General features: G+C 45.0%; 1 protein-coding gene and 1 non-coding gene across 6 annotated transcripts in view; one reads left to right on the top strand and one right to left on the bottom strand.

Moving 5' to 3' along the window:
* The window catches only part of LOC100076903 (zinc finger protein 474), a 40,009-nt gene that overhangs the window by 7,317 nt on the left and 14,495 nt on the right, over positions 1 to 18,197 (bottom strand). For 4 of the 5 annotated variants that reach the window (XR_003756090.2, XM_007655674.4, XM_029056361.2 and 1 more), the window contains exons 2-3: positions 11,880 to 13,060; positions 2,063 to 2,243 (exon numbers count right to left, since the gene is read on the bottom strand). Coding sequence is in view for 4 of the 5 variants with exons in the window: in XM_007655674.4 (XP_007653864.1) it covers positions 2,063 to 2,243; positions 11,880 to 12,893 (1,195 nt within the window). In the remaining variant the exon portion in view is untranslated. Of the gene's footprint in view, positions 1 to 2,062; positions 2,244 to 11,879; positions 13,061 to 13,706; positions 13,885 to 18,197 lie in introns of those variants that run through there. The other variant, XM_007655673.4, reaches the window with a different exon arrangement.
* On the top strand, positions 15,314 to 15,451 carry LOC114808414. The gene has a single exon (XR_003756262.1). It is a non-coding gene; the product is annotated as a small nucleolar RNA SNORA7 (small nucleolar RNA).

Here is an 18,197-nt window from a genome sequence, read left to right as displayed (position 1 = left end):
TTGGGAAGCATGTTTCTTGTTTCCTCTACAGCATTTGAATCGCCATTGCCGCTCTCAGAGAAGACACCCCAGATGGCCTGGAAGCAGGGTGCTTTTATGCCATGTGGGCTGACAGCCCGCGGCCTCTGCGGGTTTCTCTGGAAGCACGATGCCTGTGCCTTGATATTAAAAGAGAACCTTTTGACTCTGCCTAGCTCACATTTGTTAGCGACCGACTCCAGGCTGCTCTTCAGAAGTAGCTGACTTCAAGAGCACAGCATTTCCACTGATAATGTAGATGTCACCTTTCTCTGGTTCACTCTTCTGGGTCACTGTCCAGTGCTTGACTTGGAGATGGATCCCAGCCAATGACTGACTGGGATGACTGTGCCACAGCAGGGGCAAAAGTAGGAACAGAGGGGAGGGGCAAGGAAGAGAAAGAGCAAGGGGGGGAAGGGGTTCAGGGAGGCAGGAGGACCAGAGCCTGAAATCTGGGCTAATCCGGAAAGATTGCTGGGGGAGAGAATCCTGCTTTGGGATAGTGACAGGGAGAGTAGCAAGAATAAGAGAGGGACACTTGAATAGAGACTGGGCATTTCTGTCGGTTAACAATTAACAGAATAATTTCATCCTTGGGAACCTGGAAACAGGCATACCCTATGAAAGGGCCGAGATGTGGTCCTCTAAAACGTGGCTGTATTGTGAATGGCTATATCATGCCCATAGACTTATGTGTTATAAATTGGGATCTGTTTCAAAACCTCTGAAAAAATAATATGAAATTTCTTGATGTGCTATATGTTATTCGCTTAAACATCACTATTGTTTGAATTTTTAAGTAATTCAAATATAACATTACATTAACTAAATGAGGAGTTGTAGTATGATTGTGATTCTTTGAAGGAAGCTGCAAACGTAGAAGCTTGTTCTATTGATTGTGGTAGTGTTTTTTCAACTTAATTGAATAATTTGTCCCATTTAGGTGGAATGACAGCTTTCTTCTGTTTTCATAAAGCACCTGGTAGCAGGCTAATACCTTCTAAACACCCTTCTCACAACTCTTCTTTACATCTGGGCCTCTTTAGTCGGTCAGTCAATCATATTTACTGAGCAGTTACTGTGTGCAGAGTACTGTACTAAGCACTTGGGAGAGTACAATATAACAGTATAACAGATACATTCCCTGCCCAAAACAAGCTTGCAGTCTAGATGGGGAGGCGGATGTTAATAGAATAAATAAATTACAGATATACACATAAGTGTTGTGGGGCTGGGAGAGGGGTGAATAAAGGGAATAAGCATGAAGCAGAAGAGAATTGAAGAAAAGGAAAAGAGGGCTTAGTCAGGGAAGGCCTCTTGGAGATGTGCCTTCAGTAAGGCTTGGGGCGGGGGGGGGGGGGGGAGGGAGAGGGGATGGGGGAGAGTAATCGTCTGTCAGATATGAGGAGGAAGGGTGTTCCAGGCCAGAGGTAGGATGTAGGTGAGAGGTTGATGGTGAGATAGATGAGATATACGTTCAGTGAGAAGGTTAACATTAGAGGAGGTTAGCATTAGAGGAGCTAAGTGTGCGGATTGGGTTGTAGTAGGAGAGTGGCAAGGTGAGGTAGAAGGGGGTAGGGTGATTGCTTTAAAGTCGATGGTTAGGAGTTTCTCTTTGATGAGGAGGTGGGTAGGCAACCACTGGAGGTTTTGAGGAGTGGGGAAACATGGACTGAACTTTTTTGTATAATCTGGGGAACAGAGTGAAGTATGAACAGGAGTGTAGAGAGAGAGGAGGGAGGGAGGTCAGCAAGGATGTTGATACAGTAATCCAGGTGGGATAGGATAAGTCACTCCTATAAATTAATCTGCTTTACTAAAAATTTATACAAAACTCCTTAATCCCCCAATTTTACCTGGGATGGGAAGACAATGACTTCATCTTTTGAAGGCTTCTTGCAATAATGCATTGCACTGCTGAGAGGTCAGACCATAAGGGTTGTATCTGTGGGTGGTCTGTATCTTGACCACAAGTACAAGAACTTCTCTCATTTTAAATCACTTTGGTCCTCCCTCCCCTTCTCTCCTCACCCAAGGCTCTTACCATCTTTGGACCGGTCTTCAGGTTTTTGGGGTTCCGGTTTTTGTAACTTCTTGGGTAGTGCGTTGTTTTCTGCGTGCCACTTTTGAAGACACTGTGGTTCATGGATGCTAATGGACTTTGTTCCATATGCCCGGCCACATATATAGCAAAATACCATTTTCGGCTGCTTTACCACAGGTGGCTGCAAGCAACAATTTCATTAAAGAGTCATTATGATGCCATTTTGGTATCAAAATAGATATTTAAATTGCAATGATGTTTGCTTCGACAAGATCCAAATCTGTTTGAAACCTCCCCAAGGTTAATTGGGATGTGGTAGGTGGGAAAGACCAGAGATAGATCAATCGATTCCTGTCATTTCCTTAGTCTTAGTTGGGTTTACCCTAACACACTGTTCAGGAGATGAGTGGAAAAGGAATTTAGACCTAATGGGACCAGATGTGAAGAAAGAAAATTTGGTTTTGGTCCAGGAACAGTTTTCTAGTGATTTGTACATGTCCCCTAGACTGTCAGCTTGTTGTGGGCAGGGAATGTGTACCCCAACTCTAACACATTGTATTTTCCCAAGCACTTAATACAGTGCTCTGTACACAGTAAGCACTCAGTAAATACAATTGATTGATTGTACATGTTCCCTTATAATACAGAGACAGAGTTCTAGTTTTAAAAAGTGATTTTTTTTCTCTACTCTGCTGTTAAGAATAATGATTTTATTAAATTTCCATGAGGAAAAAAAATGAACTGAAGCCAGTATTTAAGCACAGAAGTGATGGACACAAATGCTGCAGGTCACAAATAAAGACATTCATTTCACATTTGCAGAGATTTCCTTTAGTAGGAAAAGTTTAAGGAAGGTAATCAGACAGAGAACCCTGAAAACCAAAGGGAAAGAAGAAAATAAATTCCACAAAAAGCTGAATATAGTCGATATTAAGCAGAAAGGAGTTTGAATTTTCTACAATTAGACTGGAGAGTATTTTCTCCCGAGTTTTGAACAACCCCAGCTAAGCAAAAAGCCGGCCCAGTTCCAATTAATTGAGAAAAAGATCCTTAGGTCTGGATGAAGATAAGAGACTGCTTTTATTTCTCAATAATTTCCTGTTTTTCAGTCAGAATAATAATTAATAATAATAATTATGGTACTTGTTAAGTGCTTACTGTGTGCCAGACACTGTACTAAGCACTGTGGTGGATACAACCAAATTGGGTTAGACACAATCCCTGTCCCACATAGGCTCATAGTCTCCTTCCCCATTTTACAGATGAAGTAACTGAAGCCCAGGGAAGTGAAGTAGCTTTCCCAAGGCCACACAGCAGACAAGTGGCAGAGCTGGGATTAGAACCCATGACCTTCTGACTCCCAGGCTCATGCTCTACCCACTAAGCCACACTGCTCCAAGGATACATTGGAAGATACAGAGAAGCAGCGTGGCTCAGTGGAAAGAGCACGGGCTTGGGAGTCAGAGGTCATGGGTTTGAATTCCGGCTCTACCACTTGTCAGTTGTGTGACTGTGGGCAAGTCACTTAACTTCTCTGTGCCTCAGATAGCTCATCTGTAAAATGGGGATGAAGACTGTGAGCCTCATGAGGGACAACCTTATTACCCTGTATCTACCCCAGCACTTAGAACAGTGCTCTGCACATAGTAAGCGCTTAACAAATACCAACTTTTTTTTTTTACATTAAGCCCATCTCAAATTTATGAGAACTGTCAGTTCCCAAGGTTGAACAGATTGTTCAACCTTGGTTATTTTCAGATGAACATGGGAATGAGTATAAGAGGTTCCTAACTTGGGCCAATGCCCCCAAGGCCCCTCTCCCATCACCACACAGTCTCCTGAGGATCAGAGAACAATGCATATCATAGTCTAGAAAAAGTATGGGGAAATGAAAGCCTAGGAAGGAAAATTGTTTCTTTGCTGCAACCTTGTCACATTTTGCAAAGCACAGAAAGGAAGGCGAGGCAGGAAGTTCTAGTCTTGCTGATGTAAAGTGGCCATGAGGCCACAGATTATATTAACTGCACCTCAATTCCACACTGCAAACAATATTAGGAACGATATTTTCTACATTCCAGTTAGGAATCCTGTTTTAGGAAGAAACAAAATACTCCATCCCCAGAAGTCTATAATTGCTGGTCATAACCTCACTTTTATCCTGGCCAGTCAGAAAGTGGAAGTGAGATTTGAGAACTCTATGGAGACCACTCATCTACAGAGAAGGTGGCATGAACCAGTGGAAGGAGCTCAGGCTTGGGAGTCAGAGGACCTGCGTCTTAATCCCAGCTGTGCCACTTTCAATCAGTGATATTTACTGGGTGCTTACTGTGTATGGAACACTGTACTAAACACTTGGGAGAGTACAATATAACAGTTGGTAGACATGTTCCCTGCTCACTACAAGCTTACACTTGCATGCTGTGTTATCTTGGGAAAGTCCCTGAACTTCTCTGGGCTTCAGTTACCTCATTTGCAAAATAAGGATTAATTCCTCCTCCATCTGACCTAGACTGTGAGCCCCACGTGGGACAGGGACTGTGTTCAACCTGATTATCTTGGCTACCCTAGTGCTTAGTATGGTGACTGGAACACAGTAAGCACTTAAGAAGTACCATTATATATGTAATGTAATATGCATATTTATATATATTTATATAAATTTTATATGTTTATATGTTTGCTGCCACTGGGTGCTGCTCCCAGGGGCAAAATGATCAGTAGTGACTTTTGTTGACTTAGAAAGTTCCATTTCTCAAAAATCATTTGAGCTGCTTTGAGATGCAGTTTAAGCAGATTGCACACCAGAAAGGAACGGGGGAACTGATGCTGCCATGTCTAAAGTTTAGCATAATTTTTAAAGCTACTCACTGAAGGACCACAGAAAACATTTGCCCCTTCCTCTTTCCACTCCCCACACTCACCATACCCAGAATAGATAAAACTGAAAACCCGAAAAGGGTAAAAGGAGCTGTTTGGTTAATCCCCCAAACCTCAACAGTGGTGAAGTTTGAAGTTTGTTTGGGCTTTGAGTAATAAGTGGTGTTTCACATTCATTTCTGATATTCTCAAGCTGTTCTAACCCAGTGTCACATCTGGAAGAATCATTGTTTGAAATTGAATTGTTTTTGTAAATCGCTGGATGCCATGTAAAGGAATTTTCCAATCCAGTCTGATTATTGGACAGTGATGAGACCATCTATTCCTTACAGTTCAGTTTTGTTTTGCTTCTTTTAAGAGAGGCTCCACAACAGGAAAGGGTTGGCCTATCTGTTCAGAAATGTTGTTCATATGGAAACAGCTCTGTGTACCTAAAAAAGGAGCTGGTGGCATTCTTGGTCGGTGACTTGGTGAGTTTCACCGTTTCATTCTTTCATCCTGAGAGATAGGATTGAAAAATCGATCCCCCTTACCAGAAGCACAACTTGGAGATGAAAACATTTGAGACTATGAATTTCTTATAGCAATATGTCATTTTGAAAGTTTCCTTTCTTTATCAGTTTAGGCTGCTTAGTTTAATGGGCATTGATTGAGCTGGTGGGGTTGTGGGGAGATGATTTTGATTAAACGTTCTCCATTTCCTTTTGCCTGAATATGACTTTTTGGGGCAAAGACTGGGGCTGGAAGCTGTGCCCATTTTTTGCTTCAAGTGCCTGATTGAATGGCAACAGCTCTGGCTGCTCTTAGCAAACTACTGGGCTTGGCCGGGTCAAATGTCAGAACTGAGGCTCAGAACTGAGAAGACAATGAAGCTGGGAAGGCAGGAAGAGGGAAGTGATGCAGAACAGCAGCTCTGTAGCATGGCGGGCTGCTAAGACAGCAGACATTTTCCTTCCCCATTGGGGTCTGAAGGGCTGTAAGGGAACTTAAAGAGGGGAGAGACCATTTGGAGAAGCAGTGTTCCCTAGTGGATAGAGCACAGGCCTGGGCATTAGAAGGACCTGGGTTCTACTTCCAGCTGCACCACTTGTCTGCTGTGTGACCTTGGGCAAATCACTTCACTTCTCTGTGCCTCAGTTACCTCATCTGTCAAATGAGGATTAAGACTGTGAGCCCCATGTGGGACAGGGACTGTGTCCAACCTGATTATCTTATATCTACCCCAGTGCTTGACACACAGTAAGCACTAAACAAATACCTTTATTATTATTATTGTTATTATTATTATGCAAATCAGCTAGTCCATAGGTTGGGTTCTTAAGGCTTCAGATTTTTCATAACTAAACTGAGAAAAGATCAAACTGAGAATGGATATTATTTATGCCACTATTTTTAAAATAATGTATAAATAATTCAAACCAAAACAAAAAAAATCCAAACTTGAGCTTCCTTGGTACCTCGACCCTGTGGGAGGATTGTGGAACTGTAATGGAACAACTTGAGTGAGGCAGCTTTCACCCTTTGGGGTGTACTTCGGATTTTTTAATGGTTTTGGTTAGCATTTACTTAGTGCCAGGCACTGCACTGAGCACTGGGGTAGACACAGGATAACCACGTTGGATACAATCCATGTCCCACATGGGGCTCATGGTCTTAATCCCCATTTTACAGATGAGGTAACTGAGGCCCAGAGAAGTATAATGACTTGTCCAAGGTCACAAGGCAGACAAGTGGCAGAGCTGGGATTAGAACCCAGGTCCTCCTGATTCCCAGGCCTGTTTCTCAATGGTTATCTGCTGGGCCATTCTGTTTCTCAATGGTTCTATAATGGTTCTGTCCATTACTATGGAATACAGGTTGATCAGAACTGGATTACAATGTAAAGGTATTTCCACTCACTGCCAGTGGCCTGATTCTTGCATCCCAGACTCAGGCAGCAACCTTATTTCCCCTGTTCTGGACAATCTACAATTAGCCTGGTTCCTGAATTCGCTTCCATGATGCTTCCCCTTCCTCCACTCACCTCCAGGTCCCCAGCAAACCCACCCTCAGAAGCCAAAAGCTGATATCAGCACTGATTAAGGCACAGAATTTTCAACAGCTTTGGGAGTATTGTTTTTTGAGGTTTTTAAATGGTACTTGTTAAGTGCTATGTGCCAAGCACTGTGCTAAATGCTAAAGTAGATACAAGATAATCCGGTGGGGCACAGTCCCAGTCCTACATGGGGCTCACTCTCTAAGAAGGAGGGAGAACAGGTATTTAGTCCCAGTTTTAATAGGAGGTAACGGAAGCACAGAAAAGTTACGTGACTTGCTCAGGTATTCACAGTTTACAAGTGGCAGAGACATGATTAGAACTCAGATCCTCTGATTTCCAGGCCCATGCTCTTTCCACTAGTCCATGCTGCTGGATCACAACAATGGGCTGTTGCCATGGGAATTATTGTGCAGAGACCAAGCTCATGCAAAACAGGTCGGTGGAGAAAGGATTGCTGTTGTCTAGGACAGAGCCAGATGTAGAGCCATGTGATCTGGCTTGGGGCGCTAGGGGTTGGAGAGGGAAAGTGGGTGATTGTCATGAACTGTGTCTATACCACTATCCACTCAACAACTGAAACTAGGACTTCTTCCCTTGAAAAGCTGGCAATTAGCTGGAAAAGAACCTGGAACCTTCAAGAAGTGTCAGGACTGGTTTTGTCCATAGCTTAAATTCCCAGTCTTAAGGCCAGCCAGAGTCCAAAAGTTGAACCAGCTATGAAGTATATTCACTATCCTCCCTTCCTCTCCCACACCTCATTTGTTCATGTTTGAAACTCTGATTGCTTGTGTCCTGGGAACCCTGGCACCACATTGATATCCAATTTGCCCATTGCTGCAACCAATCAAAGAGGAAGAGGAGGAGGAGGAGGAGAAAGGGAGGAAAAAGAAGAGGTCTTTCTCCTCGTGGCACTTAGGATGGAAAGAACGAAATCCTAAAAATCATGACCATTGTGCCTAAAGTGGCCCTTTTGACCGCTAAAGGAGGGATAATCTCTTCCCCTCCTCCAATCTCTCTAAAAAGATGAGTTGCAAAGCTTAGAGTAATGTAAAAGGAAGATGACAAATCACTTTTATTTTGTAGTTAGAAGTTACATCAAGAGGAAACACCAGGTGGCAGCACCAGATGCTAGATAGATGTCTGATAGGATTTTCTGATTAATGTTCTCCCCTCCAGGTGGCCAAATCAAGTCTAACTCCATTCAGAACTATCACTATCTTCCATTACATATTAAGCAGGTAGCCGTTACCTGCTCTAAATTAGAAGAGAAGGTTTTGATTCTCTTCGTATGCCACACAGGCTGTCCTCGGATTTACACCACAATTAATTCCTGAAAACTTCACCTTAATTCAAAACGCTGTAAGTCAGAGCCAATTTTCTCAGAGGAACAAGGATACACATGAGAGATTGGCTTCTGAACCACGTTCAGATACTATTTTCCAAAATTACCTAGAATTGCGCACGCCATCAATTATAGATGAGTTACAGAGCTATTTTAATGCACTTATATGGAGCCAGAGATGTCCCATGATAGGGAAGCCAATTTTTCTTTCTCTGACAGTAAAATGAAAGCATCTACTCTCCCCAGCTAGGCCACCTGGAGATCAGATAACCCATCCGCACACCACCAGCCTCTTCCACTCTGCGTGGCCTAAGGAATCAGCGTGGCCTGGTGGAAAGAGCACCGGCCTGGGAGTCAGAGGACCTGGGTTCTAATTCCAGCTCCACCACTTGCCTAGTGGGCAACATAAGTGCTATGGAGGGTGTGAGTGCCCAAGTGCTTAGGACGATATGGAACTGCTAAAGTGGCAATTGGGGGAATATAGGGAGATTAATCAAAGAATGTCTTCTGAGAGGGTATTATTACCCTGGACTCCTCCCTCACTTTCAACTTTCATCTTCTGTCTGTCACTTATCCTGATAGTTCTTCTTCTACATTTCCAGGATCTGCCTCATCCAAATGGCTACCACCCTGGCAACCACTTATCATGTTAGCTTGATTACAGCATAAGCCTCTTTGCACTCTCCCCTCTCCAGGTCTTACTTCCCTCTGCTGTGCAGAGCAGGTTTCTAAAATGTTATACTGCACACATCTCCCCACTCCTCAAAATCCTCCAATGGTTGTTCTTCCTCTATGCATCAAGCAGAAACTCCTGATCCTTGGCTTTAAGGCACTCAAAAAGCTCTCTCCCTCCTACTTATCCACTCTCTTCTCCCACTACACCTCGGCTCACACTCTTTATTCTGCTCAGGCTAATCTTCTCATCTTCCCCACCAGTAGCATTTGCTCATGCCCTCCCTTCTGTCTGGGACTCCATTTAACTTTGTTTCCGACATACCACAGTTCTCTCCATCTTCAAAGCCCTTCTGAAAAAACATCCTCCAGGAGGGCTTCCCCAATTAATTTATCATTCTCTGCCCCCCTCCCCCGCCCCACATACATACACTTTATATGCTCTCCATTGCCATTTTAGATCTTCCACACTAAACACTTTAGTACTCATGAAATATACACTTACATACATACCTTATTTACCCTTTTACTTCTGCCTAGCTGTAATTTTAGTCTCTTGTCTCTCCTGCTAGAGTGAGTTGCTTGAGGGCAGAAATCATGTATATTAATTCAATTATACTCTTCCAAGAACTCAGTACATTGCTCTGTACACAGTAGGTGCTCAATAAATACTATTCATTCATTCAATCACATTTGTTAAGTGCTGAGTGTGTACAAAGCACTGTACTAAGCACCTGTTGATTGATTAGCATAAGAACAGCCTGTGCAAGTGCGAGCAGTTTTTTCCTGCCACTCTGACAGTGAGTGAGTGAGTGAGTGAGTGAGTGAGTGAGTGAGTGAGTGAGGCTGCCTGGACAGAGCCACTGTTCATGCATGGCCCAGGGGTAATAATAATAAAAATAATAATTTTGGTATTTGTTAAGTGCTTACTACATGCCTCTAGACTACGCTCCTTGTGGGCAGGGAACATGTCTACCAGTTAATTGTGTTAACTGTCACTCTCCCAAGCACTCAGTGCTCTGCACACAGTAAGTGCTCAATAAATTTGACTGATTGCTTGCCAAGCTCTAGGGTAGACACAAGATAATCAAGCTGGACATAGTCCCTGTCCACCAGGGGCTCATAGCCTAAGTCAGAGAGGGATCAGGCACTGAATTCCCATTTTACAGATGAAGAAACTGAGGCCCAGAGAAGTGACAAGACTTGCTCAAAGTCACACTTAAGTCAAATGGCAGAATCAGCGTCAGAACCCAGGTCCTCTGGCTCTTAAGCCTGTGCTCTTTCCATTAGGCCGTGTCACCACTCTAGGGCGCATGGAGCCACTCTAGGATCCTATGCCTCCTTCTCACAATCCCCTGATTCCAGAGCACATACACGGGCTCTATGTGGGTGACTTAGAGGGATGTCCATGCAAAGCAATCTGTCTGAGCTGGTTTGGGTTAGCTGGTGTGGCTGAGCACCGGCTGTGCTCCTCCTGTTGGCTCCATCCCTGGGAACACACAGGGTACTCTGACAACAGACACAGAAATCCTGACCACGGTGTTCCCTATTCTCATGATCTGGGATATAGCAATGCAAGTAAATGGATCCAATCCCAAAGTCCTTTTTCTTTGCAAAATGCTACGAGTCTGTGATTTTAGCAGTTTCTCCCATCCTTGAGCTGATCAGCTCTCCCTGCTGCCCTCACCCACAGAAGTGATACTGTTTTCTGAGAAGAAGGATGTGCTGTAGAGTCAGGGGGAGGGAAAGGGGTGACAGCAGGCTAAGAACACATTTGTTAGTCCAGTTTGGGGCTTTGGGTGCAGCTGTTATTGTTTGGAGATTTGCTTCAGTTCAAGAAGCTAAACTTGAATTTCCCTGTGAACCTTCACTGGAAAAACTGTGCAAAACTTTTTTTGTTCAATTTTTCTCAGTAGTTCAGGGCTATGATCTTCCAATCTTCCAAGTCTAGTGGATCTAGAATCATTCATCTTCAAGCACTGAAGGTGAAATGAAAAGAGTACATTTCTCTCAAACTAGGATGAAGGTCAATTCTCATTTAAAAAGACTTAACTGTTTGATATAACAGCTGTTGCTACAGCCCCAACCAAGTCCTTTGGCAACATCCAGGCAAATACCAAGTTTTACAAATTGCCAGTTTGCTAGTGTTCAAGGAAACCTGTTGTACTGACAGGATATCTATATTACCCAAAGTACTTCAGCATATGATTCGGATTCATTTCTGCCACAGCCATCTGGGGTTCTGGACATAATTTTTCTCTGAGTAAAAGAGACACTTAGCAAAACTCGGCATTGCCAGAAGCAAATTCCTAATGTAGATGAGTAAAATAAACCACTATAAATCCTGATTGTCAGAAAGGGAGTTATAACTTTATGCCCCAGACACAGTCTTAATGACTCAGTGCAAACAGCGGTCTTCGGGAGGGAAGTCTGTATGAGGAGGGACTTGGGAAAAGGGAACCACATCTTTCCATCTTTTGGAAGGTGGAGATTAGAAGACTGAGGAATCACTGTGATACGGAGATCAATTCAGGCATGGGAGGGCTACAGTTAGGCCTCATAGCAGTGGTCCAGGTGGTGGTCTCTCAAGCTAGCCCACAATCAGAGGAAGAGGGGAGGAGAAACTCTGAAAGTTACTTGAGGAGGAAGAAATTCACTCCTGACTCCTTCCCTGAGGCAAGGCTCAAAAGACATATCAGGAGTCGCCGCCTAGAACACAGTCAATCACAGGTGGCAGCCTCTGGGGAGGCCTGGGAATCAAGTTCTGGGGAAAGTGCTTGTCTCCCCTCTCCAACATCCAAACCCACCTTCCCCACCACCCCAACCCACCACACTACCCGACGAAGCTCGGAAGGTCCCATAGGTCTGTGTGCTATGAATTACTGTACCTTGCTAGATGTGGAGGGCACCTCCTTACTTGACTGACCACTTTCACTCGGGTCCTCTCTGGTAAGCCGGCCCCTTAAAATCAAGTTCTTCATAATGGGCCCAGGAGCCTTGCAACTCCTCCGATGCACTGACAATCGCTCTGGGACAAAGGTGCGGCCACAGTTGGAACAGGGCACCAGTTGAGACACACGGCTCACTCCCCCGCCCCTTTGTTCGGCCTCTCGGGAGGTTGACGGTTCAGGCTTCTTTGGAGGAGACTGGCGGAGTTCTTTGGGGAGTCGTTTGTTCCGTATCTTCCACTTCTCCAGGCAGCTGAGCTCGTGATTGGGCAGGGAAAAGGAGCTGAACTCCCCACCACAGATATAGCAGGGAAGAACCTGGGGACGAAACAGAGAGGTCCCTAGGATTTTCCTACTGTGGGGACTGAAACACACGCTCTGTTTGGTGGTGTTGGATCCGCCATCCTTGGGCTGACAGGTCTTCTGGTGACCCGGGAATTGTTCGGACAGAAACGTGCGATTACAGTTTTCACAGGCCAGTAGCTGAGGCAGAGATTTCTGGAAAGCAGCTTCATCTGAATCCTGCTCAGAGGCGGTGTCTGTACCACCGGCGCCCTCAGGTTTCTGAGGAACCGGCCTCCTGAGGTGCCTTGGTAACTTGTTGTTCTCAGTGTGCCACTTCTCCAAGCACTGGGATTCATGTGCGGAGAGAGACCGGGAACCAAACTCTTTTCCACAGATGTAACATGTTTTGAAACCTCGTCTTGGGGGCGGGATGGTAGGGCGGTGATCTTCGTCCTGAGACGTGGCCTCCTGGCTGGTTCGTCCGGAGAGGATGAAGGTGCCTGGCCTCCTTCTCTCAGGGGTTGTGCCACCTGAGAAAAAATCTTGCTCTGCATCCAACTGCTCGGAAGAAGTAGGGCTCTCCTCATCTGATGGAGTGTAGATTAGGGGCTCTCTGGGGACATGTCGAAATTGGGTGGTTTTGCCACCTTTTTTCATATCTTTTTCCATAAATGATGAACTCTGGGGCTCAGATCGCAGAAATCTGGGGGACTATGTTGTTCCAGTAACAGGAAGCAAAGCAGGTATGAGGCCCTAGGGTCACTGTAAAGAAGCTGCTGGATGAGCAGAAGAGTAGAATTGAGCAGGCCCCACGAAATGTGCCTTGGAGGCAGAGCCTGAAACAAAGCCCGTTGGAAGATGAGATTACTATTAGGGATCATCTGTTAGGGCTGTTGCTGCCCTCTGAATCATGTAAGGGCTGTTGAAAATTACAGGGATTCCCATAAAACGCAAGCAAGAAAGGACAAGACAGAGACCAGTTGGCAGTTGAAGGCCTCAGGCCTAGTCCAGAACTGTTCCCCTGAGGCCTCCCCTCCCCCCTTCTCATACCTGACAGGCCCTGGACGTCCTGGAGGGACGGGAGGGCAGTAGTTAGGCCTCGAAGCAGTGGTTTAGGTAGTGGTCACCAAGCTAGCCCCAATAAAACCCAAGCAAGAAAGGACAAGACAGAGACCAGTTGGCAGTTGAAGGCCTCAGGCCTAGTCCAGAACTGTTGTCATGGTAATAGCCCCTTCCCCTGAGGCCTCCCCTCCCCCCTTCTCATACCTGACAGGCCCTGGACGTCCTGGAGGGACGGGAGGGCAGTAGTTAGGCCTCGAAGCAGTGGTTCAGGTGGTGGTCACCAAGCTAGCCCCAATAAAACCCAAGCAAGAAAGGACAAGACAGAGACCAGTTGGCAGTTGAAGGCCTCAGGCCTAGTCCAGAACTGTTGTCATGGTAATCGCCCCTTCCCCTGAGGCCTCCCCTCCCCCCTTCTCATACCTGACAGGCCCTGGATGTCCTGGAGGGACGGGAGGGCTATAGTTAGGCTTCGAAGCAGTGGTCCAGGTGGTGGTCACCAAGCTAGCCCCATGCTCAGAGGAAAAGGAAAGAAGAAAGTCTAGAAGCTGCTAGAAGAAAAAATGGCCTCCTCCTGACTCCTTCCCTGAGGAAAAGCTAAAGAGACCTATCAGGTGCTACCACCTAGAATGCAGCCAATCACAGGGCAGAATTGGGAATGCAGGAACAGAGGGCGCTGGAGTGCAGAGAAGCTAGAGAAGCTTCCAGGATGGGATCCCAGAGAGGACAAACTTACGGCTCGTTGGGGGAAGGGAACATGTCCGTTACGTTGTTATAGTGTACTCTCCTAAGCTCTGCCCACAGGAAGCACTCAATAAATAAGATTGGTTGATCAATTGATCAACAGAGTCTGAGACATGATCCTCTCTTTATTGCTGAATTGTACTTTCCAAACGCTTAGTATAGTGCTCTGCACACAATAAGTGCTCAATCAATACGAATGAATGAATGAATGAATGAATGAATGAATCCTGGAGTAGCAGGCACCAGGAGAATTGTTCTCCACGGGGATGGGGGGAAGGGAAGGAAGTTCCTGAAGGAAAGATCCCTGAAGAATGAGGCTTCTACCCCAGATGAGGGGGAACAGACTAGAGGATTGTCAGAAAATGTACATGGGGCCTTCAAAGATTATGAGGGAAGAATTTAAGGGAGTGAAACTCGAACATGGGGCACCCAGAGAGAGGAGGGGAAAGAACCACAAGGAAGAGTGCTGCCCCAGGAAGTCTACAGGAAAGAAGACAGTGTCCTGGGAAAAAGGGGAAAGTGTTAGAGCTAGGGATAGGTGTTTTGGATTGAAATTTCGTTCTATTGTTTTCAAATTAATGGGCTAATAACACTTGTGATTCCTCTATTTAAAATTCAGTCAGCATGCTAACGGTTGTCAGTCTGTAGGAGGGATTCATGGTGCCAGGGAGATGTGTTCGTGCAGCAAGTAGAAGGGGAAGGGGAGTAGCCCCTTTTCCCCAAGACTTCTTGCAGCCAACTCTGGGTAAGGAAGCAGCTGACTAGATTCCAAATGATCCTCTTGCCCATCAGAGGAGCCCTTGTTGAAAGACAAGGAATGGTGTTAGTAGCCAAAAGGGGAGTAGGAATGGTGTTTGCTAGACAGAGAGCCTCAATCTTGCCCATCCCTGAAAGGAAGAATTAGAAGGCTTTAAGATCCAGTCAGTGTTATGAAGGATCCAGGCTCTTTATGCGGGGCTGTCTCGGTGGAGATTTAAAGCTGAAGGTTCCCTGTTCATCACAATCTACATAGGATCAACTCCCATTCTGTTACTCTGGTCACTGTTGCTCCTCTCCTGCAACACCAGTCCTCCCAACCCCTGTCCTCCCACCTCCCTTCCAGTGACAAATCCCTGGGTTCTGAAGAGGGGGAGGATGAGGAAGAAGAGTAATAGAGTGAATGTGCATGTGAAAGGAGAAGGATGAGAGTAAGAGAATGAAGGGCATGAGTGTGGAATGGGGAAGAGTTTGAGGGAGTGGCAAGGATATGTGTGTGTGTGTGTGTGTGTGTGTGTGCATTCAGGGAAGAATTTAAAGGATTGCACCTGGAGAGTTTCCACTACTCTACCAGTCTTAGTTATGGAAGGGGGAGTCAGGCAGAGGCATACCCATTCCATTCCTAGCTTGGGCAGTGGCTAGTGAGTGGAAGGCAATCTGCTACAAGTCAAAACTCACCTATGCTGGGTGGCAGTGGCATGGGAGAGAGTCGAGGGCAGAGACTCAAGTGTACCACGCGGAAGAAGGAAATGGTAAACCACTTCTGAATTTTTACCAAGGAAACTCTATGGATCCACAGCCAGAATGATTGAAAATGGAGTTGAGGCATTCTGGGAGAGATTTGTCCAGGGAGTAGATATGGGTAGGAAAAGACTCAACAGTATAAGGGAAGGGAAAGGACTCGACAAGGGAAGGGAAGAGTATGTGCTTGTGTGTGCATATTTAGGAATGATGAGCCTAACCCCTATCCCAGTGGTATTCCTGAGACAGGTAAAATCCCCACTAACTAAAATCCCAGGGTTCTTCCAACCACCCAATCCTAGGAGTAAATGGATTGATCCCAGCTCTGCCACTTGTCTGCTGTGTGACCTTGGACAAGTCACACTTCTCTGTGCCTCAGTTACCTCACCTGTAAAATGGGGATTAAGACTGTGAGCCCCAGGTGGGACATGAACTGTGTCCAACTTGATCAGCTTTTATCTACCCCAGCGCTTAGTACAGTGCCTGGAACAAAGTAAGTGCTTAACAAATACCATAAAAAAGGCAGAAGAGGCACATGCTGGGACTTCAGTCTCTTCCTCTCTCCCCTACGGATAACAGGGGATGGGCTTTCTGATGGAGAATGAGAAGAGGGCAGGGATAGGGCTGTAGGCAGTGAACTGAGTCATTCATGCAGATTCCAGGTATGTCTCATGGAGCAGGGCTAGGAACTTTGCTTAGGGTTTTGAGTCCAGGATTTTTTTTTAAATAGTACTTGTCAAGTGCTTCTGTATGCCAAGCATCATACTAAGCCCTGGGGTAGATACAAGATTGGACACAATCCTTGTCCCATAGTCTAGACTCACAGTCTAAATAGGAGGGAAGAGGATTTAAACCTCTTTTTACAGATGAGGTAACTGAGGCACAAAGAAGTTGTGACTGGCACAAGGTCACACAGCAGACAAAGGGCAGAGCCGAAATTAGAACCCAGGTCCTCTGGTTCCCAGGCCAGTGCTCTTTTCACTAGGCCACGGTACTTCCCAGTATGGCCAATTTAAGAGAATCAATCAATCAGTGGTATGTATTGAGAGCTCATTATGAGCAGAGCACTGCACTAAATGCTTGGGAGAGTAGAGCAATCCAAAAGCTTTTACCCGCTGCATGTTTGACAAGAGTATTTCTTAGCAATAGGATTGCAAATGGAAACACTGGTTTGATATAAGTCTCTTACCTCTTTCCACTTGCTTTCCTCAAATAATATTTAGAGTAGTGCAGTCATTTCCACAAGGGAGGGTGTAGGCAGGTAAACAGAAATTTCAGAATTCATAAACATCCATATCAATTGCTCTCTGAAAATAATGCATTTTGCATAAGGTCTTCTTCACTGTTATATGCCTCAAGGTTTGATAGCGCAGGACACTTAAAACTGCCTGATCAGCCTTCCAAAGACTGTGTGCTGGCTGCTCTCAAGGCAATGATCATGATAATTTGAATGTATAGAGAGCTTTTATTTTTTCAAAGTACTTTCACATCACATCAAAAAAGTGAGAAACAGCACGGTCTGGTGGATAGAGCATGGGCCTGGGAGTCAGAGGACCTGCGTTTCCATTCCAGCTCCACCACTTGTCGGCTCTGTGACCTTGGGCAAGTCACTTAACTTCTCTGTGCCTCAGTTACCTCATCTGTAAAGTGGAAATTAAGACTGTGAGCCCCATGCGGGACATAGACCGTATCCAACCTGATTAGCTTAGTGCTTAGTACAGAGTATGGTACATAGTAAACACTTAACAAATACAATTTTAAAATGGTAATAATAATAATTATTATGGCATTTGTTAATAATTATGGTATTTGTTAAGCGCTTACTATGTGGCAGGCTCCGTACAAAGCACTGGGGTGAATACAAGTACACTGGGCTAGACACAGTCCCTGTCCCACATGGGATTCACAGTCTCAATCCCCGTTTTAAAGATGAGGTAACTGAGGCCCACGGAAGTGAAGTGATTTGCCCAAGCTCAAACAGCAGACAAGGCAGAGTCAGAATTAGAACCTACGCCAAGCTGCTTTTCATTTAGTTTGAAATTTCACAGTATCTCTATGAGAAACATTTATTGCTTTCCTTATGTTTTAGAAAAGAAAATGATGCACAGAGAGGTTAAGTGGCATGCCTGAAGTCACACAGGAGAGAGAGAGAGCTGGGAAAAAAACCCCAGTCTCCTGATTCACCAATCCCTACAATTTTATTTTACTAGATCCAATTGCCTCTATCATTTTCCCATTGACTTATATGAGAACTGCCAAATTAGCTGGAAACCCTGTCTGTCTAATCCTGTTATTGTCCTCCTTCCACCCACTTCTCTCCAGTGCAACAGCACATGTGTATACAAACACACAAACACAGTTGTGCATGAAATGATCTCTGCAGTATTCCTGACTTGTTTATATGCATTCTGGAAGCTATACGATGGCATAGGCAGGGAAGATTTTAGCCCTTAAGTCAGCTCTGAATTTCTGGGAATACTTAGAAACACTCTCTATACATTACTTGGGAAAGAATGAAATCCAAATGCTACAAAAAAGGGAAGATCTGTTTAATGCCTGGAGCAATATAGGAAGTAAAAAAAACAACAACATGATAAACATTTAGTAAAAACCAAGTAGAGTCAGCTTATTAGCTTATTGAAAATTCAATAATGCTGAAGAACATTGAATCTG

Source organism: Ornithorhynchus anatinus, chromosome X5, assembly GCF_004115215.2.
Source record: "Ornithorhynchus anatinus isolate Pmale09 chromosome X5, mOrnAna1.pri.v4, whole genome shotgun sequence".
NCBI lineage: Eukaryota > Metazoa > Chordata > Mammalia > Monotremata > Ornithorhynchidae > Ornithorhynchus > Ornithorhynchus anatinus.
The sequence above is the reverse complement of the archived record's forward strand: the minus strand, read 5'-3'. Positions and strand labels throughout refer to the sequence as shown.